General features: G+C 43.2%; 1 protein-coding gene across 1 annotated transcript in view; it reads right to left on the bottom strand.

The window, feature by feature from the left end:
- Positions 1-3,950: 3,950 nt before the first annotated feature.
- Positions 3,951-24,592, bottom strand: part of LOC130260120 (amine oxidase [flavin-containing] A-like) — a 34,812-nt gene continuing 14,170 nt past the window's right edge. Inside the window, exons 4-15 of the mRNA XM_056505271.1 lie at positions 19,729-19,833; positions 18,433-18,524; positions 15,966-16,107; positions 14,313-14,462; positions 13,274-13,433; positions 11,922-12,018; positions 10,507-10,560; positions 9,507-9,564; positions 8,981-9,078; positions 7,706-7,817; positions 6,398-6,460; positions 3,951-5,211 (exon numbers count right to left, since the gene is read on the bottom strand). Of these exons, the coding sequence (XP_056361246.1) occupies positions 5,056-5,211; positions 6,398-6,460; positions 7,706-7,817; positions 8,981-9,078; positions 9,507-9,564; positions 10,507-10,560; positions 11,922-12,018; positions 13,274-13,433; positions 14,313-14,462; positions 15,966-16,107; positions 18,433-18,524; positions 19,729-19,833 (1,287 nt within the window). The 3' untranslated portion in view covers positions 3,951-5,055. The remainder of the gene's footprint in view (positions 5,212-6,397; positions 6,461-7,705; positions 7,818-8,980; positions 9,079-9,506; positions 9,565-10,506; positions 10,561-11,921; positions 12,019-13,273; positions 13,434-14,312; positions 14,463-15,965; positions 16,108-18,432; positions 18,525-19,728; positions 19,834-24,592) is intronic.

Below are 24,592 nucleotides of genomic sequence, written 5' to 3'. Positions count from 1 at the left end.
AATTCAGTCCAAAGTGGAACAAGAATATTTAACTAAATTAGAAACTATATTATTTCCCAATAATTCTTTATGAGATGGAGTTTGGCCAGAGCAATTTTTCAGAGTGTGCATATTTGAGCCTCTATCCATCTCTGCAAAGCAAAATGCCCCCACAGAAACTCTCTTCTTTGAGAAGGGGAATGTCCAGATGCACTTAGGATCTGTGCTCACACTTTTCTTCCAGCTCCTTTATGCTGCCAAGCAGGAGAAAGGACTCGAGTTGCTCTTTGGAGGAAGTTTTGGAGTGCTGGCAGAAGCTTGGTGCCTCAGCCATTTCCCTGCCCTGATTTCTGCCAGGGACTGGCCAGAGCCAGGAGGCAGAGGCTGCAGGGATGGAGCCTGGCTTTCCTGCTTCCTCCATTGTGCCACATCAGAGCTTGGAGATGGGTGAGAACTTAGGCTTAAAGCTGAGGACTTGCATCATTTTCCTTTAGTGTGCTTCTCTTCCAGAGTTCGACAGGAAGGGTGAACACCAGTGCAGAGATGTCCAGAGACCTTTCTGCAAACCAAAGTGTGAAGCTCTTGCCACATTTTTATTTATTTTTTTTTGTGAGGTGATAAAAGTATGCAGTAGCCCAGAAGATGACAGCCTTTATTTCAGCCTTGAGCTCTGCTGTGCCATGCTGCTGAGCTGGCCTTGCCTCAGCTCAGCTGTCTGCAGCTGGTGTCTGCTGACAGAAGCCATCCTCAAATGCCATCCTCTGCCTTTTGGAATTGGGTCAGATGTCCTGAGTTTAACCAAGATTTTGATGAAAATGATGGGCTCAGGCTATAATCCAAGCAGTTTTCAAGTGAGTGGTCTGGTCATGGAAGTCCAAATGCCAACACAAGCAATAATTACATCCTTGGCTTAATTTTCAACCCCATTTCAATGGCAGCTGTCCTCTTGTACTGTGAGTGACAGGCATATTTCATAAAGAAGAACTGTGGGAAGATACAGATGGCAAAGGGCATCTGTCTTTTATTTTCTTGTGCTTGGTAAGGTTAGAGCCAGTGCAAAATCATGCCCCTCTCTGTTCATCACAGACTAGGGAGCACCACATCCCTGGGACTCTGGAAGAAGACATGTGTGGCTTGAAGGCACTGCTGGTCTCCTCTGGCACCCAGCAAGGTGCCAGCACCCCTGCTAAAGCTTCTCTCATCTGTAATTGGGTCTTGCTTGGGAAACTTTTTCCCTGCTCCTTCTATGTGTCCTGGATTATTCTGTCTCTGTTATGTAAGATGAGTCAAAAAACCCAAAACAAAGAGAGAATGAATGGAAAACAGAGCCTGGAAAGCCAAGCACTACAAATAAAGAGCAGAATAGGAATTGCAGCTGTAGCCCAAAGCATTTGTTGCCAAGTGGGAAAAGAAAAAGTCCCAGTTCACTCACAAATAGCACATTTGATTTCCCCTCCTGGATTTTGACCAAGATGGAATTTCCTTTCTCTGTGTGTGTGTGTGAAAAGCAACTATTGCAGGGGAGAATCAGCCCACAAGGAGGAGAACTGACTATAGCCATGTTTCCACAGTAGAGGACTCTCTGCTTTGTCAGTTTTTCTGTGTTTGCAGCTGGGAGCTGCACTCTGTGCAGAGCATAAAACCAGTCCCCAGCCTGACCCCAGCATGTTTCTGGCTGAGGAAAGCCCTTGCTGTCAGGCATCAGAACTGGTCAGTGGGACATGGGAACCAGCTGGTGGGAAGCCTGGATGTGGATGTGTCAGACTGTGTTGTCACATTTCCCTGGGTGGTGTTTTTGTTCAAATAGATAATGCTAATTTTGCCAGTAGTTGGGGGGTGTGTTTGATCCTGGGAAAAGAGAAGTATGAACCTGGAGGCTGAATCAAATGTCAATTGAAAAGTACTGCTGGTGAAGGACTAGCAAAGAGACCAAGTGAAGGCAGCAACCTCTTGCTTCCCCAGAATGGATTTTCACAAAGTAATAGAAAGCTCTGGGTTGGAGGGGACCTTAAAGATCATCTCATTCCAATTCCCCTTTGACAAAAATAAGCTGCTTGGAGCTCCATCCAGGAGCTTGAACACTTCCAGGAATGGGGGAATCCCAAATTCTCTGGACACCCTGTCCCTCACAATTTTGAGGCTGGATGTGCCTTTTTAACCCCTGGGTGTGTCTGGTCAGACCTCCCCCTGGTCCCACACAAAGAGCATGACTGGAGGGCCACTGTGCCTTGGGGGACACAGTGTGGGGGACATCCACATGCTCCAAAACATGGAGCCCCTACAACCTGGCACTGCTTCCTTGGGGTGGTGGCCCCTTCTCAGACCTGCCACATGGTGGTTTCCAACCAGAGGGGCTGAAATTGTCAGTTCCCATGCCAGGAGGTTGTGGAATGGGCAGGTAGTGAGGGAAGGAAAGCCTTGCTAGGCTGATGGTGCTAAAAATCAAGGCAGTAGCTCTTCTCCTGCAGCCCACCCTGTTTCAGGGTCCCTGTTCCCATGGGCTGGTTGATGCAGGGAGGAACAACCTGTCACCCTTTACAGACAGGAGCTGCATCCAAGGGGAGTGGGCCAGAAAGGAGGAGAGAGACTCTCAGGAGTGTTATTCCATCCCCAGGGCTTGGGCAAAGCTGCTATGCCATCTGTAAGCAAACCCAGAAGCTTGATTAAAAAGAGGCAGATCTCACATATATCATCTCCTTGTTTATTTTGGATCTCCTGATGTATGTGCTCAGTGGTGCTTCTTATTTCACTGCTACTATGGAGTATTAGGGTTCTTTCCTCCCTCTGCTACCCCTTCTGCCAGTGCTTGCTCTTATCTTTGTTTTGCTTCCAGCAGCCGTTTCACCTAAGGTTTTTCCATTTCCCAGGGGTGTCAATACATTCAGTTCCCACACTGCTGCTGAAGGACTTGGTGTAGACCTCAGCCTTTCCCACCTCAACCTGTATTTGAAAAGGACAAAACATTTCCCACTTCTGCCAAGGGAGTGCAGAGCTCTTTCTCCAAAAACTGGGGCACTGAGCACCTCTGCTTAGGGAAGGTGTCCAAAGACTTTCCTACACCCAAGCCTGGGTAAGGGCTCTTCCTGCTCCCAGTAGAAAGAGGTGTTTCCCTGGTGCTTCATCCTCACAGCTTTAATACCAGCAGCTCAGAGCTGGGGAGTTGTCAGTGGTGATAAACTCGGTCCCATTCTGTTTCAAAATTGGTTTAAGAAAGATGCCTGGCTGTTTAATATTTAAGCTAAATGTTTAATGTTTAAACAGGGAAATTGGTGTGATTGTCAGAAAGGGCATTAAAGCAGGATGGGAACTGGTCTATAATCTCTGACAAACGCTGCCCTTTCTCTGCAGCAGCCTGGTGCCTGGGGCTGCAGGAGTTTCAGAAATGCCAATTTTAATCAATCTCTCTCATTTCACTTCCTGCCTGCCAATCCCACAGCAGTGAGACGTGCCTTTCCCTGGGAAGGGGGAACATTGTACCTGGCCCTGTTTAACAGCTTGAGATGAGTTCAGCTGAACTGCACTGGTGTTTCAAACCCCAAACTAATTTCAATAGAAAATGTGAGTGGATAAGGTGAAAAGTGAAGCTGGACAGTGTTGGCTCACGGGTGTATTGCAGATAATTTGGGGTGCACACAGAAGTTCTGATGTTGTCCAAAGTAAACCAGAAAATGAACAGCTCTAATTGCTACAAATACACCTATGGATAAAATATTTTTGAACAGGTATGGGAAGTGTTTTTCAGGTGGTGGAAATGTCCCCGTGGGGAAAGCCTGTGGCAGTGTAGAACTGTTTCACACCACAAAGGCTCATCAGAGCCTGTGCTCCCTCCCTGAGGAGGCACTGTGGCTGTGCCAGGCTGCATGCACAGGAATTCCTGCTCAGCAATGGCTGGAGCTGGAGAGAGCACATTCAGCAGGGAGCCCTTGAATCAATCAGCAATTCATGTAACTCACAAAAAACTGAGCAAGAAAGAATCTGAAGAAAAGTTTATAAGAAGATCAAGGTTTCAGGACTATTGAAAGGCACATTTCACCCATGTTGAACAACAGTTGAGTTCATGGACACGTACAACGCTCAAAATTCATGGCAAAAGACCACATCATGATGGTACATTGTGAAACATACATTCCAGACTTCAGTAAAACACTAAAGTGATTATTTTAAGTGTATCATGTACATAATAAGAGCGGAACAGGCAGATGCATCCAATTACTGTAATTTTCAAGGCAGTAATTCGAACCTCAGATACATTTCTCCTTATTGGAAAGAAGGAACTACAGATTAGCAGTGAAATGAGGGGCAGCAAATGGACAGGGAGCCAGGGAGCTGCTGCCATTTAGAAAATAACAGCCAGCACCTGCTGCAAGTCGGGGGAATTTAACTTTGCTATTTCATTTCACTGTGCTGTGGCAGCACAAGGCTGGGCTGGATGGATGCTCTCAGGGCAGGCACCATGCAGAGCAGATGTGCACAGATGTTTCCTTGGCAGTGGGCAGAATGAAGCCCAGCCATGCCTCCTCTCTCCCTGTTCAGTGCTGTGCCTTGTGCTAATTACCTCCTCTCATCCAGCTCGGGGTTCAGTTTCACGTTGCGATGATTAATAATTAATCAAATGCATTTGAAAATTAATTTGGCAATTCTACGACTGATCGGCATGCTAATCTCTTCTGTGCAGTGGGGATGGTATGGGAATAACCTCAGATGGTCTGAGGTGAATGCATGAGGGCATTTACTGTCTTGTGTAGTGAAAAATAAAACACTGAGTGGGAACAAAAGCGTTCTCCCAGACCTCTTGGCGACTCAGAAAAGGTGTGATCTGCATTTTGCCTTGCCTGTATTAGGGATATATCATTGATATTATCATGTCCAACCAAAAACAAATGGACAAATTTGAAAAACACCCCCACAGCAGATTTAGCTGGTAGCAACCTCAGTAGATTCAATGCATTAATTATGGGACTAAAAAGAAAAATCACATGGAGAATAATATCTTTTGCTCTTTCCAGCCGTCCATGCCACTTTTCTCCAAAGTAACACTCATCTGGTGAAAGGGGAGGAGAGGGGGCGTGGTACCCGCTAGTTTCGAGCGATCAGTCCCTTTTTACAGGCGAAGAGCCCCGCAGCAGCCACGGAGGTGACACACAGGGTGCAGCTCAGCAGGCACAGCAGCCCCGGCGCCGAGGGCAGGTTCCTCTCCCAGAAGGTGGTGGGGAATGGTCGGGCTGGGACATCCTGGGGGAGAGAGGAGATGGTGTCTTAGGTTGCAATACAGGATGTGACCAAAAGTATGTATTCTATCACCTCTACTAAAAACCAGGTGGGGCAGTGATCCGTATCTCTGTGGGAGATATCTTCTGCTAATGGACCATCTGTTAAAAACCAGCTGGGGCAATCATCTTTATCTTTTCCACAACCCATCCTTCCTCCAGGAAGATATCTTCTGTTAATGGGCCATTGAGTCCCACTGCGTGACTGATAAAATTACACCATCCCATTGGGAGATGCCCCACCCAGTGAGAGGAGCCAAACATTTCCTACCTAGATAAAAACTGAGATTTTTGAACAGCAAGGTACATTCTTTCCACTGGATTCCAGAGGAAAACTGGACCTTTCCACATCATCCCTGGACCTTCAGAGGAAAAGTGCACCTTCTACAGGAGCACTGCTCCCCAACAGAACCACATCTGTCACTCCAGGAGGATGCAGCCACCACTTAATGGCACTGCTACCAACACCCTGACTGACAGGGTGTCAGGTTGTATTCTGACTCTGTCAGTGTTTTGGGATTGTTCTTTGTAATACTGTATTTCTATTTTAATTTTCCTAGTAAGGAACTGTTATTCCTATCCCCAAATCTTTGCCTGAGAGCCCCTTAATTTCAAAATTATAATAATTTGAAGGGAGGGGGTTTACATTCTCCATTTCAAGAGAGGCTCCTGCATTTCTTACAAACACCTTCTTTCAAACCAGGACAGACAGTGACTCTGTAGGGTCCCCCCTCACCAAGCGAGCAGGAAGGTGGCAAATGGCCCCCATGAGGCTGGGTATGTTTTTCCCAAGGACCAGATTGAGCAGGGTCATGGCTGTGAGATGTGTTTTCTCTCATCCTGAACAGCCACAGGACAGTGAAGATTGAGTTACTTGTGGCTGGAATGAATTCTATTTGGTTTTAAACCATGGGCTGGGACTGGGCAGAATTAGGCTGCACTTTTCAGTCCCTCAGGCTCTGAGATCATTGTCCTTGGCTCTTAGTCACCCACCCTTCAGACATGGGCAATAGTATTCCTTGGACAAGTCAACAAAATCAATACCATCAAAATGTGAGGCGACTAAAGCCTTGCCTGGCAGCAGGGTGCATAGGAATCACTGAAACAGGGACACACATGCCTAACTGGGTGACAGTGATACTCTGACTTACCTTTGACTCTGGCTCTGGCATCCAAATTTCACCCTTGGAGATCTTCCCCATGCTGTGCAGTACCTAGAAAAAATAATTACTTGTACCACGTGAAAAAAATTATAACCCAAAATACTTCCAGTTTTGGAGAAACTGAGGAAGTCACAGCAAGATGACATTGGTAAAAGGTGTAACTATGAGTAGCTGAAAGTCTTTTGAACCAGAAAATGTACAGTGATTTTTACTAGAGCTTCTCTAAATATTTTTGTGGGAAGTTTTTCATTTTGGTTTTTTTTCTGAGTAGAAATGCTTTCTGTCAAGGCAGATTGAGAAATACCAAGGTGAGGTTACTGCCATGCACTTGGGACACAAAACCTGTTAGGAGTGATGCTTCTGGGATATAGAAAGAGGAGACATGCAACCCTGAGCTCTCACAGCATTGAATTATGGAGCCCTCCCTCGCCTATTCAAGCAGTACAAAGCTCATCAAGGATTTTTCTTGAGAATAAACTGATTGCAACAATCATGGGGATTCTTGGGGGCAAATGTCTTTGTAACTACTGCTCACAGGAATGGAGAAAAGAGAAATTAGGTGACTTGAAATGAAGCAAGTAATAAGGATTATAAGGCAAATATGACATTCTGTCAAATGGAAGTAAAAGACTGATTTTCCCTTATATAACAACTCCGTGGCTTTGCCATGCAGCAGTTGTAACTGTAATGTGCACCCTTTAATGCTTTTTTCCCCTCCCTCCAGATTGTTGTAAAGGGATTTCACTGTGACTGGGATCACAGCCTGATGTGTGTCACTCTGAGGAGATTTAGACATTATCAGAGCTGCACATTACAATTTCATAAAGCTCAGCTAACAGGACTGTCTTGTAAAAGAAGAAGCAGAAGGGATAGACCAAAAACAGGAATAATGTTCAGTTTTCCAGATTTCTGCACAGGAAATAGCTGTGAGCATTTGAAATGACTTAGATTAGTTTTAAAACATGCAGTGATTCATTTGTTAGAAACTGAGGTAGTGTATCTACAAGCAGCATCAGGTTAGGGGATTTTTTTCCTCTAGACATGCAGTACATGGCATACACTTTATTTTAAATCTCCATTTCAGTAATATACTGATTTGGTTGAGATTCTTGGCTTCACTTTATTCAATAACTAATCAAGTACATTTAAAAAAATAAAAATACTTCGGTCACGTTGTTTTCTGGGATACTTCCTATCAATTTTAGGAGCCTTTGCACTAAATCAGACCCTCCAAGCTGTATTTAATCCTTTCTAGCCTTTTGATAGAGATGTAGAAAGCAGAGCAGTGGTCTGTACCTCTCTGGCTGCTCTCTCTCCTGCCTGCACGGCCCCCTCCATGTATCCACTCCACTGCGTTGCTGTCTCCGTGCCAGCAAAGTAGATTCTGTCAACAGGCTGCCGAATGATCCTTCAAAACAAGTGGAGAATGTCAGGTGACAAGTGACAAAAAGGCAATGATCCTTCTAAAAGCAATTTATGGCTTTGATGGAGCTTGTGGCTTCAGCTCTCCAGAATCCCTGTCCCTGCAGACCTGGGCTGAGGTGCAATAGCTGTCCCTGCAGGACCACCTGCTTGCTTCTGCACACAAAATTCAAGATCTGAGAGAGGGAAAAACCTAAGGCATAAATCAGTGCTCCCAGCTTGCATGCAAAATAATACAGGCCTTATTTTAGTGCTGGGATAAGGGATAATCCTAACAGCCTCCAGCAATGCAGTGCAGCTGATAGATTTATGTCTTCTGCATGGCAGCTTTGCTGTGATCCTGACGTTACAGTGGAATGAGAATGACATTTTTGCAGAGATCACTACTATCAGCTTCTATTTGGGGGCTGGACATGCCTGGCTGCTGAAGGTCTGGAATTCAGGGAGCTGCATTCACCCCACAGGGTCATAAGGGCAGACCCTCAGCCCTACAGTACTGCACAAGCATTGCAGGCAACCCAGCTGGAGGAATGGAGCTCCCTCTCCCACTGGGAATGTGCTTGGTCTAAGGGCTCCCATCTAATCCCCCATTAGTTTTTCCCTGTGTTCTGGAGAGCAGCTTCCCCAGGCCAGACAGCTCAACCCACCACTGCCCAAGTGCTTGGGTAAATGACAGGAGAAGAGACTGCACATGGGATGATTCTCCTCACATGATTTTGGCTCAGACAGGGTGTAACCCCATGCTGGACATGTTGAGGAGCTCCTGGGCTCCTCCTGAACCTCATGCACCACCTACACAGTCAGTGAAGACTCTTCATCTGACCAAGATGTGTGTCCTCAAGGGCTTGGGGGTCTCTACAGGGATCCATTGCAAATACTGCATAGCAAAAACTACTGTAAATAACCCAGAGGGGAAAAGTTTTGTGGCTTTAGCAGGTCCCTCTGTGACTGTGTTTCATTTCCTTGAAAGGCACAAGAGAAACTCTGCTCTTAGTAAAGTAAATAACAAGATCTTTGTTAGCTGGGGAGTGGAAAGAGGTTTGAAGTTCCCCCAGTATTCTAAATATGCCATAGGTGTGTTGCATAAGGTATAGCACTGTACATGAGCTAAGAAATGTGAATTAGAAAGCAAAGCATTCTCTCTTTTACCTTCCATAGGAATGCATTATGCCTGGTGGGAAGTAGGCTGTGTAGCAGCCCCCTGAATACTGCTCCTCACACCAGTTCTTCTCTTCATAATGCACAGGCTGTGAGTGTCAACAGAGAAAACAGTGAAACACTGGCAGAGAAATTGGAAATAAAGAATATATTTCTTTTGAAGAGGGGGAAAAATCAGGCTAAGAATTCCTGACAAATGAGTGCCATGTCATCTGGCTAATGCTATCCATCTGCACAAAACAAATTTTTGTGCTTTTACAGAAACACCAGTCTCCCATGGGCACATGACAGGACAAACTAAAACATGCACTGCCTTCTCTTTTCTTGTGCTGGGTGAGACTGGCAGTTCTTTTCTTCTTGTACTCAGTCCTGCCCTCCTCTTGGGAATATAGATTGTATGGTACAACATGCAATTTTAGGTACACAATTTAGGTGCCAGGAACTTTGCCTTCATTATCCAGAACAAAGGAGCAACATTATTGTACAACATAGGCAAAAACAGGCATTAATTCCTTACTTGTAAAGCCTCTTTCATCCCCAGTGCCTTGGCATATGCCTCACAGATCTTGGTTTTCCTATATGAAAATAAAATCAGAGTCAGAAAAAAAAAAGTGGAGGGGGGGGGCAAACCTCCCTACTCTCATCTTTCCTATAAAAATCCCAAATTTATTGCAACACATTGGAAAGAAAGTTGGGTTAGGCTTTGTTTTTAAGTCTGATTTCAAGTCCTTATCTTAACATACATATTTCAAATGCTGATGTTTAAAAGTTACATCTAAAATGGATCCAGGGAATGGGAAATGAAGGTTGATCTTGGCAATGAGCTCTCAAAAAATAAATCTTTGTAGAGCTATTTTAGGATACAAAGCCAATTCATTCTCATGTTCGCTGGTGTAAGACCAGAAGAGAAGCAATATAAATCAATTAAATCCCTACAGATTTACTATAGCTGGGAATAAAATATGAGCTGAAGAATGCAGCTTACATACCTAAGCAGAGCTCCTCCTTCACTTGCACAGTACCAAAATTCACATTTAAAAAAAATATTGTTTGTTCATTTCACTGACCAATGGGGAAACCATACTTTTGTAAACACAGAAATTTAAAAATTTTATCACCCAGTCTGAATCTGAAGGAGACCCAGAAGGAGACCCAAAAGGAGACATGTCAGCACTCCAGTATCCCTGGGTTAAATCATCATTCCATGGAGATGTAGTCTGGAAACATGGTTTGAAAAATCTTCTCTGTTCACATAGAGACCCAGAATTGGTAAATCATAGCATGGAAGTGTGGGTAAGACTTGGAAATTTAGAAATATGCACAACTGGATGAATATTAGCATTAATGTCTCCACCTTCTTATGCTAATATCTCAATTTCTGCCCCATTTTCCAGTGTTGGTAGTTGCACTGAGCATGTATAAATGTGCATATTCACAAACATATTCACACATTCCTGTGGGGAAGCACCCCAGAGAAACAATTTGTTTCTGAATATCTACATCTTCTGAACTCTTACCTCTCTTCCTTGCTGAGATGGGCCAGTTTGACAGCCTTTCTGGCAAGGATGAAACTGAAAAGAAAAATAAGGCATGTGAACATCACCCTAGCTGATTTTTTTTTTTTTTTTTTTCAGCAAGAGCTGCAAGCTCTTGCTCAAAATTACTCTAAAAAGGGATTGGCAAAGCACTTTACTGGTATGTGATGAGCTTCATGTTTGTCATCACACCTCAACATTTAATAATTACAGGTCACAGAGGTGAATAAGTCTGTGCAGGGTAACCTACAGAGCTAACTGAAAGGGAGGGTGTGCATTTCCAGAGGGCACCTATGTAGGTCTGACCCAAAAGGACTGAGCCCTTGAGCTTCCTTGAGCTTTTGAAGTGCAGCAGGCAGCTGCCTGTGTCACTTGGTGTTAGTAAGTGGTGGCAGCCTGCTGCTCTGACAGGCACTGCACAGTGCCATGCATCACTCCTGCAACAACTGGGATTAATATTTATTCGTCTTGAAGGAAACAGATTTGGCAATCAGTTCATCTAACCCTAGTGGAGATATTCAGGGGATGAAGTATGTTCCTACACTCTTTTAGAAAGTCACATAAATCCATGAGGAGAAACAAGGCTGGAAACTGTTTGCCATATGGGGTTTGGAGGAGGCTTGCTGCTCTCATGGAAGCTTTAAAGCCTTGAACATGCCCATAAACATGCACAGTTCAGTAGAAGTGGGGAGCTTTTCCTGCCAGACACTGAAGGAGTAGTTGCCTGACATTTATATTGACATTTTTTTGGCAGTCTCACCTCAGATTACAGTGGAAACACTTGTGAAGATTGTTTGTTCATTTGGTTTCAGCTATTTTAAAACCCAGTAAATGCTGTCATGTATTTTCCCACCTGTTTGTCCAAACTGTAACATTTTTACTTGACAGTTTCTACAGAATCTAGATTTTTTTCACTACATAGCAGCCTCCCTGCTCCAGCAGCTGATGTTCCTTGTCCTAACTCAGCTCAGTGGGGAGAGGACACAAATCAGGATTTCTTGGACAATTACATTGTCGTTTTGGACCAGGCACTAAATATAAAAGCCTAACATAAACCAAGTACAGGCTCAAACAGATAGGTTAGAGAGGGATTTATTTCTAAACCTACTCCACAGCAAAAAACACATGAAGTGAATGCTTAAAAAAGACTACAGCTGAATTCAGCAACTCCTTCCCAAACACATCCTTTTTATTAGGCTGTTTGTTGCAGAACCTTCACCAAAAGTTTATATGGACTAGAGAGGCACAAAGGCTTGGCAGAAGTGCAAACTCCATCTGTACAAACTGTGGAAGTGGGAAACACTGATGTAACCTGGTCATTTCCCCTCTCCCTCCTGCACCCACTAACTCTCACAAGAAGAAATTCACATCTGTGAGTGTGGGCTAGCAGCTTTTACCCCATAATGGCAGGGAAGGTTCCATCAGGTTTTGTGTCATCTATGGTTATTCCAATTGGAGACTCTTCATGCTCAATCATGAAGGAACCACAATAACCTAAGGGGAAAGAAACCCCAAGATGATTGTTAGAAAAACCTGTTGATGATCACTGTTCCTGAGAGTAATGAGCAAGGCAAATTATCCATAAAAGGAATTGTACAGTAATTCCATTATTACCAACAACACCTACATGTCTAAAGTGCCTCTGTAACAGTTTCTCTACTCTCTTCTCTCTGACTCTGGGAAATTGTGCAGACAGACTTGTAAAATTTTTTAAAATTCCACTTTCACCTAACAAGGAATTTCTGTGGATTGCTGCAAGTCCCTTTGGCTTTCTATTTTGGGGACAATAAACATCAAAAATAAATTGATCTAGTCAGAACTGTGGTGATTCATTCCATGAGTAACTTTGACCAAAACAAAACCCAGTGTAATTACATCTGGTTACTGTAGGCTAAAATTTACACTATTTTGATTTTGCTGGTGATAAGATTGTTAGGAATGGTGTTCCATAACAGTAATGCAGCACAAGCATGGGCTGTCTATTCCAGGATCACATCAGGACATGTTTCAGATGAACATGAGAAAAATCTCATATAGAGAATAATACATACACCTGACTGCATTCCTATCTCATCTCAATGGCCAGTTTATACCCTGAAACATATAAAAATTATATTACTTTGATTAAGAAATATTCTTACCACTCTCAATATTGTTAGGAAGAAAGTGGAACAAATCTATTCATACAAATAGTTCTGAAAATGGTATCAGTTAAAGTTGAGAAAAACAAGATATTACAGCATGGAAAAAAGTTAAACTAAAACCTAACCTACTTTTCCCAGTCCTCTGAGATATCAACTCTGCAGAACAGAAGATTAAAATCAGGGAAAGGGCTTGCTTACACCTTAAGCTCTGCTTGTCATCTGCTGTAAATTCTCTTTGGCTGACCTAACTGTCCCTGGCAGGAGAAGGGAGCTGATGCTGCAGGGAAGCTGATGATGCTGTGCTCTGCAGGTTTCAGCAAGGCTTCCCAGGGAAACACTGCTTCTTCTCTTGGTCATCTCACCTCAGGCAACTGCAATGAGATTTGGGATCCTGTTTGGGTCTGGACTCATCCTTGGGACAAGGCATGCACTCAAGCTCAGAGAAAGAGTTCTGCTTTCTGAGGAACTTTACTTTTCACTTTTCTGTATGTTTGATTTTGGGGTTTTGCACATTTAATCTTCCCTTGGATTTATTCCCTGATTGTTAGACAGCAGAGTGTCAAAATTTTCACAGAGTTCCCAACTCCTCTGCTTTCCCTACCTACCCTTCCTCCTCCAGAAGGCTTCCCTGTAGTACATCATGCACTTTATGACACTCCCCATAGGCAAACGCTGAATTAACTGGTTTCTCTTTGGTGGCAGCTCTGGTTTGAAATGAATCTTTGTTGTCAGGATTGGAGGGATGGCACTGATCACGTACTTGCCCTGAAATGTAGAACAAAGTCAGCACAAGGCACTGCCTCCCAGCGAGCTCATCCCACAGGATGTGTTTGAAAGACACTCTTAATAGCTGCTAACAGCCTTCCCACACCTGACCCTGCTAGGTGGCCTTCCCACACACATATTTCCAGGTGACAAAAGCAATTCTGCCATTTCAGAAAAAAGGAGCTGGAAAAAACAGACCAGAAATGAAACTTGGCTGGAGACAGGTGGGGACATGGGACAAGAGACATCCTAGGGCCTAGGTAAAACAGCCTTTTATCATCTCCAGAGAAATAAGACCCACATTTATCCCAATTATAAGATGCTAAAAAAAATCACATTTGTGCATATTCACAGGATGTTACTTCAGGACAAGGAACACTAAAGGTGGTTCCAGCTCTCCTGAACATGCTCCAAGCCTCTCACAGGCCCTGGGTCTGACTGGAGCAGTGCAGACTCTGTAGGGTGGCACTATACCACAACACAGTATAAAGTACACAGTACAGAGGCAAAATCTTACAAAAGATGTTTGAAATGTCTTTTTTATTTTTTTTTTTCTGTGAACTACAAACTTAGACACAAACAGGAAGGTTATTTTTCCTTCCTTTGAAATGGTCTCAATGCAGAACTAAAATGTAAAAATAGATAAAGGCATAGAAAGCTAAGGTAGAGAAGTGAGAGTAATAACAGAAACCAGGTAGCAGAACAGCAAGAAGAGAGCCAGTCATAAATAAATCTGTAAAGCAGGTTCCATGGAGTGTCAGCACAGTCCAAGAAATAGACACACACAAATGGGAACTTCCTGATTACATCTGGCTAAGAGCTACAGCAGACTTATTCCCCTACTAAATGCATACTCTACTTTTATTCTGATTGAATTACCTCATATATCTCATGGTTCAGAGTCTCCACAAGGACACTATCACCTGTCTGATCAATACTGATCACAGGTCTCTCCAGTTTAACTCTGCCTTTGAGGCGTTCCATTATTTTCTCCGAGATCTGACCAGAGCCCCCTTTAAACTTCCTCTCCTAAAACAACAAAGAGAAAAGAAACACAAACAAAAAAATTAACAGCATTAATCACAACAACATTGAATATGATTTCTGCTCACCATCACGAAATTCCAGGCCAAATCTTCAAGTCCTAAGGGTGTGTAAAGACACTCAGACTTTCAGAAGAGTGAGGGCACAAAGCTGAGCCTCCGTGGGGATTACTGACTAAACCACTTTTGCAATGGCTTCCCTAATGACCTGGCTTAAAGACTCTTTAAGCCTAGAGAACATGCACATATAATGTAGGCTTTCTAGCAAAAATAAACATATCACTTCATTCAAAACAGGTTTTAAGTATTTTACCCACCACTGTGCACCAAAGCCCTCAAGTGTGACAAAGAAAACAACTGTAAAATGAAAGACTGTGCTAGCCCAGAAGCAAGACAGATCTTTAACTGAGTCTGGTCTTAAGGGAGTGAGCTTTCTCTGTCCCTGGGAAGATAATGCTGTCAGGACAAAAGCACAATTTGTGACACACATTTCCCTGCAATGTCTGTGCAGAGGGTCAGGGGAAGCACTAGAGGCTCTTCCATCTACCAGCCACCAGTGGGAAATAAAGCAGCTCATTTTTACATGTAAGATGCTAGTACTGGCAGGGAGGAAAGGATCCATAATGTCTCATGCCGAAAGACTGAAATGGCTGCCCAAGCAGGTTTTATAAGGCTTGTCAGGGCCACTAAGCCAGAAAGCCTTAATGCTTTTGATCAACTAAAATTGATTGGGTGAGGGAAGAAGGAAGCATGATAGGAACAAAGACAGCTTTTCCCATCCAGCTACAAAGAAAAGGAAGTGCTTTTCCCAGGTAGCTTTCCCTTCTCCACACGTTTTGTTTAGCTCTGAGTATCTTGGGATTAATTTTATTTTTAACTCTTGCTGCAACAGCTAGCAGTTGCTGATGTAGGACAGCACACATGATTGAGGAGGCTCCTGAGGAAGAAGGCTTTTAGTTAGATCTGTCTCCTACCACAGGACAGCACCAGCACTGCTTACATCCTTGTGCTTGTATAGTCTCACCACAAGGGACAGATGTTGATGGAAACTGTTGCCATGTGAGCTGACTCAAGAAGGAAGGGCATATTTACTTCCAACTCTCGTCATTAGAGGCTTCAACAGCAAAAAACACCCACATTTCAGTCTGAAGTACACTTGTTCTGAACTCTTGTAAACATTCAAATGTGCCAAGTAACCCAGAGAAAATAAATTGGCTAAAAAGCAACACAACTGCAACAACAATATTGTGCTGAACTGAATGCAGAAAACACCCAATTGCTTAAATAGTCCCAATTTATTCCACATTTTAGCATAAAATCCGTCATTAAACAGGGCTAATTGACAGGGTTGTATCACCCCACGAGAACACATTTCTCTCTGTGCCACATGCTCTCATCTTTTCATGAAATGCAGAGTTTCAGTGAGCACAACACTGCACTTGCCCGTTACTGTTTCAAGAGAAGAGGAAGGAAATGAGATATTTTGTACCTGGCCCCCATTGGTGATAGAGAAAATCCTGAATGTGCCCCCACACTGCCTCACATACCACAGGAACCAGAGGGCAGAGACCTCGTGGGGCTCAGACGTGACGTTGATGTTCACAAAGGCCGTGGCAAAATCCCTGACAGCTCTGCATGAGACACAGGACCAGGAAAAGACTGAGAAAATACAACCTCCTGACTGCTTCCAGGATTTTATTTGTCATACTAAACAAGGGCTGCTTTCCCAAAGTCAGAAAAGTCAAGGTGATTAATATCTGTTCAGTTTTTCAGTCTGGATTGAGTCTGCTTAAATGGGTTTCTACCAGCACCTCCCTCCCTCCCAATGTATTTACCCACTTAATTTGAAATCCCACTGATTTCACTTTGGTTAAATAGTTTCCCAGCTGTTATTCCTTTCATCAGAATAAATATTTTTCTTAGCAGAAGAACAATTTTTGTAATTTGTTAGAGAAACTTTTCTGCACTTCTCATGGGGAGCTCAGGCACATAAGTTCCAGGGTCTCATGGGTCCTGAGGGACTGAAGCAGCCACAGAGCCTGGACATTCCCCACCTGACATCTAACACTGCTGTGCTGCTCTTTTGTGAAATCAAGAACCAGACTTGGTAAATAATCCAGACAGAGAAACCAAATTGGCAATCACTGCCATAAAAATAAGGAAAGGGTCACCTGCCTACCACAGTATGTTCTCTGAACATAAACAGAGAAAAGGCAGCAGGAGCAGAGGATCTGGCTGCTCACATTTCTTGCATTTGTGGCCACAGATTTCTAAGAAAATTGAGATAATTTTGCAAAGAAGGTAAAAGGACTTTGACTTCGATGAAGCTTCTCGAAACAACATGAATTTATTATCATCTGATAAAAGAAGGAACTTTGCAAGTTATCTGGGCTAAAATATGTAACTTATAAACTTTTATAACCTCATTTCCCTAAGTATGAAGTCCACTCACCCCTATTTCATCCTATTATGCACAAAAGAACCCTCTGTGACAATTGTGAGAGCACCAAGACATAAACAGCTGCAGCAGGTTCAGGCCTAAGAAATGTGAAAAAATCTCCAGGATCAGTAGATGCTGATCTGTGACACAAGACAAACAAATCTTTTGCAATCTTGGCACCAAGTCAGACAGAAAATGCTGTGGAAGAGCTTTCCTGTTTAAGCACTGTTTTTTAACTGCATGTAGAAAATGTGGCTTGGCTTAAAGATCTAAAATGGGTTTTTACTGAGTTTTTTAATGCATTTCAGCTGAGCACATCCATTAAAACTGGATGTTTTACTGACAACATTGGCAGTAGATGATGGACCTAGAAGCTGCCTAGCAGAGAAGTCTGTTAAAGGAGGGATCACTACAAACCCAGTCTGGCTTATGCTCCACCAACTCCATGGCTAAAAGCAGAAGTAAAAACTAGAAGAGGAAGAGTCAGTGCACTTGCAACAGCAGTTCAAAGTAACCAAGTTTGCAGGCAAAAGGCTCAAAAAACTAATTGCAAAGAAAACTCCAATGCCACAGAGAGCACAAGCGAGTCCAAAAGGCTGTACAGCACATCCCACAGAGCTAGAGCAAGCCCTGAGCCATAAAAACGAATTTCAGATGGAAAGTTTTGGTCAGGAAGCTGTGCAGGCACAGCACTAAACTGCAGTCAGAATGAAAGGGCAAACAGAGAACAGCCACACAAATAAAAGGCACTGAATAGGAGGGAGGAGAGTGTTAGAGAACAGCACAGGGGCTGGCACAGCAAGTGGGGACATGAGTGCTCCTAAGAGCACACTTCTCTTTGCCTTATATAAAGAAATGATTGAAAAGAGAAAGGAAAGAAAGAGAATTTAATTTCCAGTTGTCATCACCTCAACATATTGAACATTGGTCCTTTTTTTATTTGTACAGTGCAGTCCTTCACAGAAAACACATTGGTCATTTTATAGATGATACAACACCTTGAGCCCTCTTCCAACCAACTACTGTTGATGTTCTGTTGGATCTGTTACTCACAAACAAAGAGGACCTGTGGGATAATGCAAAGCTGAAGGGCAGCCTTGGCTGCAGTGGCCATGAGACTGTGGAGTTTAAGATAATGAGAGGAGTAGGGCAAACAGCAGAACTGCAGCCCTGGAATTTGCAAGGGCAGATTTCATCCTCCTCAAGGGCCTGAATGTCAGTGTCTCATAGGAAGCTGTACTGTAAGGCAAAGAGCCACAGGAGAGCTGGCTGGAGCTCAGTGATCCAATGGTTTGAAGTGACAGGATGGTGGGAAGAGCCCACACCAGCAGTGCTGTGTGCAGGGACCTGCTGAAGCAAACCCCAGGCTCCCCCAGCACCTTTGATGCCACCTTGCCAGCCAAGCAAAGCCCATCTCAAACACCTCCTGATCTGTACTCAGCTGTACCACAGAACCTGCCAAAAAGCCACTATCATTCCACAGCTGCAATTTCAAAGCAGGTAAAGATTTACATACTTGGTCCAGCAAATCTTATTTATCAGCTCTTTCATGGTCATTTTGTCCCATTCTTCAGCATGTGGGGCATCCCATGGTGCATCAACAGGAATCTGGAGACAGAGGTGAAATATCCAAGAAATGATTCAGTACTCCACCATTGCCTGGTCATAGCTAGTTAGTAGCACAGATTTAATTAATATGTTGGCCAGGAGTTTCTTTTGTCCCCTGCACATGGATATAAATTTGGAACAAATTCACTAGATGGAATAGTTTCCATTCACACCTTTGGGAATGAATTGTACCATAACCACCAAATCTGTCTTTATCTGACCAGTGAGCCACATCCATGTGGGACTCATCTGGCTTTTAGTTGTGCAGAAGTTATTCCAATTTAGTTCTCTTGACATGCTCTAGAAGTTGAATGGAAAGTTCTTTTTCCAGTCAGTTCCAAGATGAGTATCCAAAGGCTCTCATGTCTCTCTGCTAATTGCAGAGTAAGAAAAGATGTCTCGATACTTTGAAATATTTTAGGCAGTCAAATTCTTAATAATAATCTTTTGCATGTAAGTAACATGATGTGGAGGATACCCCTTAACGTTTGAAAAATTACTATTGACAAAATAAAATGTGCAGTATAATACATAAATTTGATTCTGCAAAACCACATAAACCAATGGAATTTGCAGCAGTACAGTGAGTTACGCTTGAAGATTTTGGTAAGGTAAAGCCCTTGGTTTGTTGCTAGATTATATAGAAACTGATGAATATTTGAAAGAGAGTATAATGTTCCAGGGGCTGCAATTGTGCTGCTTATATTCTGAACTTTAAAAATAAAGTTACTGTGAAGTCAAACTGGAGCCCAGCTTAGGCAGCTACAGAAAAAAAAATCATCTTTACTCAAAATGCTGTCATGAGGGAAGGGGAAAAAGCCCATTCTAATCTCCCAGCTCATGGAATATTTTTTCCTGTCATGACAAAATACTTACACTGAGCTCAATCTCATTTTTTTCAGATATCTTAGATATCTCCAGGTCTTTTTATCTCCTCTCTTAGGACAGTGTGGGTTGGAAGGGGCCTTTACAAGTCATCTAATCCAACCCCCTCTCAGTGAGGAAGACCTGTCATTTCTGACAGTTCCTGGGCAATATAGAAACCTTTCTGATGGATGCTTTCTTTCTGCTTTGTTTCATTGTTGAGGGTTTTTTTTATATTGAAGAAGCAATAAATAACCCTGCCAGAAACAAACCAAAAACAAACTAAATTTATTCATGGTGACATAAACATTGTAGGAAACACTGAATTTTCACAGCCTACCTCTTTTCCCATCTTGTCCATGGTTCTCCAGAAGTGATTGTAATCCAGATAAACCAAGGGATTCCATGTTGAAGGGCAAATTCCTGAGAAATTTCGTGACTTTCCCTGAAATACACATAAGATCACAAACAACTGAAATACAACAGAGCTGTTCTTCATTACTCAAGAACACAAAATTCTCAGTCATCATGTTTGGCCTTTTGTTCCAAAAGACCTGGCTGGGTTTTGGCTTTTTCTTTTTTTTTTTTTTTTTTTTCCTGCAAATCCGTGCATGCAATGGAATGCATGTTGCTAAGTAGGAGGGATAAAAACAGCTGGACTGGCACTAAAAAGGACAGTAATATTTTTTATATTTTCTATTCTGAAGGTGTGGGGAAGGGTACATTTGTTCTGAGCAGTTGTCAATTTCTGGGCTAAGGATACTCAAGCCATGGCCAAAGAGGTAATATTCCTTGTTCCTAAGCATCCTTCATTATTACACTTCAATGAATCTACTATTTGCCTGCTGCTGAAATGTGCATCCTGAATTTTGTGTGGGTCTAAAATTGAATGCATTTCAAACTATTTAAGCACCTTTATGGTACACCTCACTTTAAAAGCAAACATTCCATTCTTCCATGGAAGAAACCTAGCCTATAAAAAAAAGTATGAAGAAGAAGTTTTTGGCTGCAGGAAGAAAAATATTGTACACTTGTAAAAATGGTGTCAGTACTTACAATGTGTGTGAGACAGAGCTGCAGCAGTGGCTGAAACTGTTATTATCTGAAACTGACTGTTTCAGATAATCCTGTGATATAATGATAAGAGAAACAATCTAACAGCAGCTGCTTCTTCGTGATAACTTTAATCTGAAAGAGGAAGGGATGAGCAGGTAACATCTTCTCTTATTAAATTGCTTTGAACCTTCCCCCATGGAAGTCAGTGGTGAAATTCTCATCACACCTCTCTATTGTCTGCTCTTCCAGATGTGTCAGAAGTTTGTGTGAAGATGTAGGGAACACTCTGACCATGACAGGCAGGAGCTGTGGTGCTAAAGCAGTTTGCAAGCTGCTTCTCAGTGCCATGGACCCCGTGCCAGCCCATCACACCTGGCAGGTGGGAGTCACAGACCAAAAGAGGCTGCAGTGCTGCAAATGCAGGGAATGGGGACCCAGGGACAGAGGACACAAAGCAGGAGCCAAACACACCTTCCTCACACTTGGTGAGAGGGAATTTATTGATCTTCCCCACTGACAGTTGTGTGTTTGTGTGTAAATACACATGGGTTTCTGATATTCTGCAGAACATTTTTCTCTGCAAAGATCATAACAAAGATAAAAGGTGCAGGACGAAACTCAGAGAACATAGTGAGCTTTCAGACTTGGAAAAAGTGGTAAAACACTGAAATTCCTGCACTTTGGAGAACATGTCAGACCCAGGGCAGGTACAGCAGGGGAGGAAAATGTATGTGGTAAGTGGCCACAGCAAGACTTGGCTGACACTGCCTGCTCCTGTCTCCTCAGTGCCCCAGCTCTGGAGCCCATCAGGTCACTCTGTGCTGCCCCTCCTCACCATCTGCACTGAGGGCAGCAGCAAATCCCCTCCTGTTCCATCCAGACTCAACAATTTCTGCTCTGGGCCAAGCAGAGCACCAGGGTGTGATTTCAGCACTTAGTTCAGCCTGAGATCCACAAGTTTAATGTTTTAGGGTTGTTTTTTAATTTCTGACAAATGTTGTGCTTTCAAGTCACCAGGAGGTGGCTAGTTACCTCTGGATTTCTGGGTATGTAATCTCAATCTTGTGTACCACATACTTTTTTTTCCCTTTCATCCCTATATTTTTCTTTTTCAGACTTACACTGAAGGAAGGTGGCAGGAGGGATGCTGCTCCAGCCTCCTCCAGGTGCACACGTGCATGCAAAACATTTCTGCCATGGCAAGAGCTAAGCAAATGCCCCTGTGAACACCCTGCAGGGAATCCTCCAAACAACAGCAGCCCCTCCTTTCACTTGAGGACAATTTCTCACTGCCAGGCTGCAGCACTGTGTTCAGCCACAGAAAAGAGGGCCAAACAGGGCATGCAAAGGAATATACTGCATCCTACAGCTTTTGCTGTCATAAACTAATGCTGTATCAAACTAGGAAATACTGATACCAAGCAGTAACATACTTCTAATAATTTTATTCTTACTGCACAATATTTTACTTTTCTAAAAGATCATCAAACACTGCTTCTAAAAATTCATTTATTGCTAGTCTTTTCATTCTGGTTGGGAACACAGGTGCCATGCACATTCCTTCCTTGACATGCATTAACACCAATAACTCTGCCCTTCAGCAGAGATGAAGTGCAATGCTGCCAGGCCACCCAAATCAGGGTGAAGAGAAGTTATTACTGCCCTTCTGCCCTGTTGATAGTGTAGGGGGGCAAAGGGAAAAGATAAGCCTGTGTCCAATCAGGAATAGCAGCAAAAAGTTCCTGGTTTTTCACTGTTCAGTGAAAATCTCTTTTCAAAAGTCTTTTTGATAAGTGACTGTGCTTGTACAGAATGATGCAACTTGAAAACAGCTCTCCTATCCTTAGCTTGCTTAGCTTAAAAGGCCTTTGGTCAATGGCACAGCCCAGGGAGAACAATGGAAATATATTTTATCCTGAGAACTACGAAATGCCAACGGACAATTTAAAAAATCTAAACTTGTGTTACTTGTTGCTCTCTTCTCCATGCAAAAACCCCACAACTTCAGTAAGACTGAAGCCTAATGGCAGGAAAAGCTGGAAAAATACAACAGTGCTAACAGACCTGGAAGGGGCTAAGACTGAATTCAGAGAGGCTGAAATAGTTCACAGACACAGTGAACACCCCTTAGGGCAGGGCTGGACCTATCAGAGATGGGATCAGAGAAAAGCCAATTCTAGCAAATTCCAGGAAAGAAATTCCCATTTCCCATCAGGCAGAATAAGCCCAACAGCCTTAGACATAGCAGTTCTCCAACTTTCTCTCTGGCACAAATATCTCCACAGGAGGAGGTAAATCTAGTAAATCTGAGTGAGCTGGGGCTGGTAAGTAATTAATTTGGTTTCAATATTGCCTCCCTGCTAGGCAGAAGAGCTCTGGCTGCAAGTTTCACAGAGGAGCTCACTGCAAACAGGGAAGGCCTTGCAATATTCCATTTTTAAAAAGTTTATAGTGTTCTGGATGTATTAATTTCAGAAGTACTGTTTCCTTAACTGAAGGGCAATAACCTACTGGCTTAGTTCCCATGTAAACACATGGCTGCCTGACTGACCCACAGAGTTTATCTAACTCTTTTTTTCCATTTCCTGCTGTGTCAAGTGGTTTCCTGCAGACCTCACATCTGAGTCCTGCTGCCTGCTTGGATTAGTTACCCCACACCAATCCAAAGAAAACAAGATCCTCAAGCACCATCCCTCAGTGGTTAGAAAGGAGGCAGTGAGAGATGAGCTCTACAAGATCCCTTCCCTGCCCAGGGCCATGCTGGGGCTTGTAGCCACAGCTACAGGAATTAACCCCAAGCTGTGACACCACCCCAAGTTTTAAGTTGTCCCAGAGGAGCAGACAATTGTGCCAGATTTGAGAAAGGCAAGTCTGTCTCCTGCCTGCTGTCCCTGTGGTGTGATCCCTCAGGTGAGAATCCTAGTCCTGGAGCAGTGCTGTGCCTGGTACTGTCTGATTCCTGAGTCTCAACAGCAAGTTTGTGGTGATGTGCAGAGTTGTAGCCACAGACCCACTTGCTGCATCCTGAGCTCTTAATCTAAAGGCAGGATGAAGGAAAGAAAGAATTAAATGGCTAACCTGAAGCACTGTAGAGAAATCCTCATATTTTATCAAGTGTTTCCTCCCTCTGAAAATCATAATTCCTTATTAAGTAATACTATATACCCTGGAGGCGTGTGCTGCTGCCAGAAATTGGAGGGGTGCAGTTATATGAGAAGGTTGATACCACACCAAGGCCCAATGCCTTTACTTTCTAGGGTCTTCTACTAAAAAGGTGAAAACAGCACAGAGCTTCAAGGACCTCTGTTAAAACAAAAAGCTGTCTGCCAGCTCAGGGAAAACTCCAGTACATCTGCCCTTTCCCTTATCTGTCCAAAAGCATTCCTGCTGAATTATGGACAGTAGCCACAGAGAAATTTAGCTGGAAAGAGGGGTCATAACAAACACTAAGGTTTTTAAGTTACAGATTTACAAGGACAAGATACCAAAAAATTCCTGATTGACATTAAAGAGTCCATGTTACCATGCTAACTGATGGGAAAGAAACAACAAATTAAAAAAAAATAAACAATAGTTACATATTTGGATTTTCAAAGAAACTGCAACTACAAAAGAAGCCTGCACCAATGAAGCAACTTGGTTATTAAAGCTTGCAGTACATGGAATTTTTCCACACACATATGGGAAAAATTCTTGTCAGAGAAAAGAAGCTCATTAAATCCCTCTCGGGATTTTCACTTTCTCTTGGCTGCTTCCACTGCTCGGATAAACCATTTCCCCACTTTCTCCCAACTCAATCAAAGCATTGTCCTGGAAATCTTCAGACAAACTAAACTGAACCAATTGTTATGGTAAAGAAAAGACCAAAAATCTCTTAATCCAAGGGTGCTGGAGATTACATACAGATGTCACAAACACATCTAAAGCTGTGCTAGGCACTGCTCAAAACATTTCCTCCCCTCTGACAAAACCACACAACATTGCAGACTTTGGAGAAAGCTCCTGGGAGGAGACCTTCCTGTCTGGCCCTGGATACAAACTCCTGGACAGCCACCAACTCAGAGAAACAACAGCTGAGACACAAGAGGAGAAGATTTCTTCAGACCTCTCAAACCTGAAAGGCAGCAGGTGAACCATGGCTGATGTTT

The sequence above is a fragment of the Oenanthe melanoleuca genome, chromosome 1, assembly GCF_029582105.1.
Source record: "Oenanthe melanoleuca isolate GR-GAL-2019-014 chromosome 1, OMel1.0, whole genome shotgun sequence".
Lineage (NCBI taxonomy): Eukaryota > Metazoa > Chordata > Aves > Passeriformes > Muscicapidae > Oenanthe > Oenanthe melanoleuca.
Note: the sequence above shows the minus strand (reverse complement) of the source record. Positions and strands in the feature narration are given on the sequence as shown.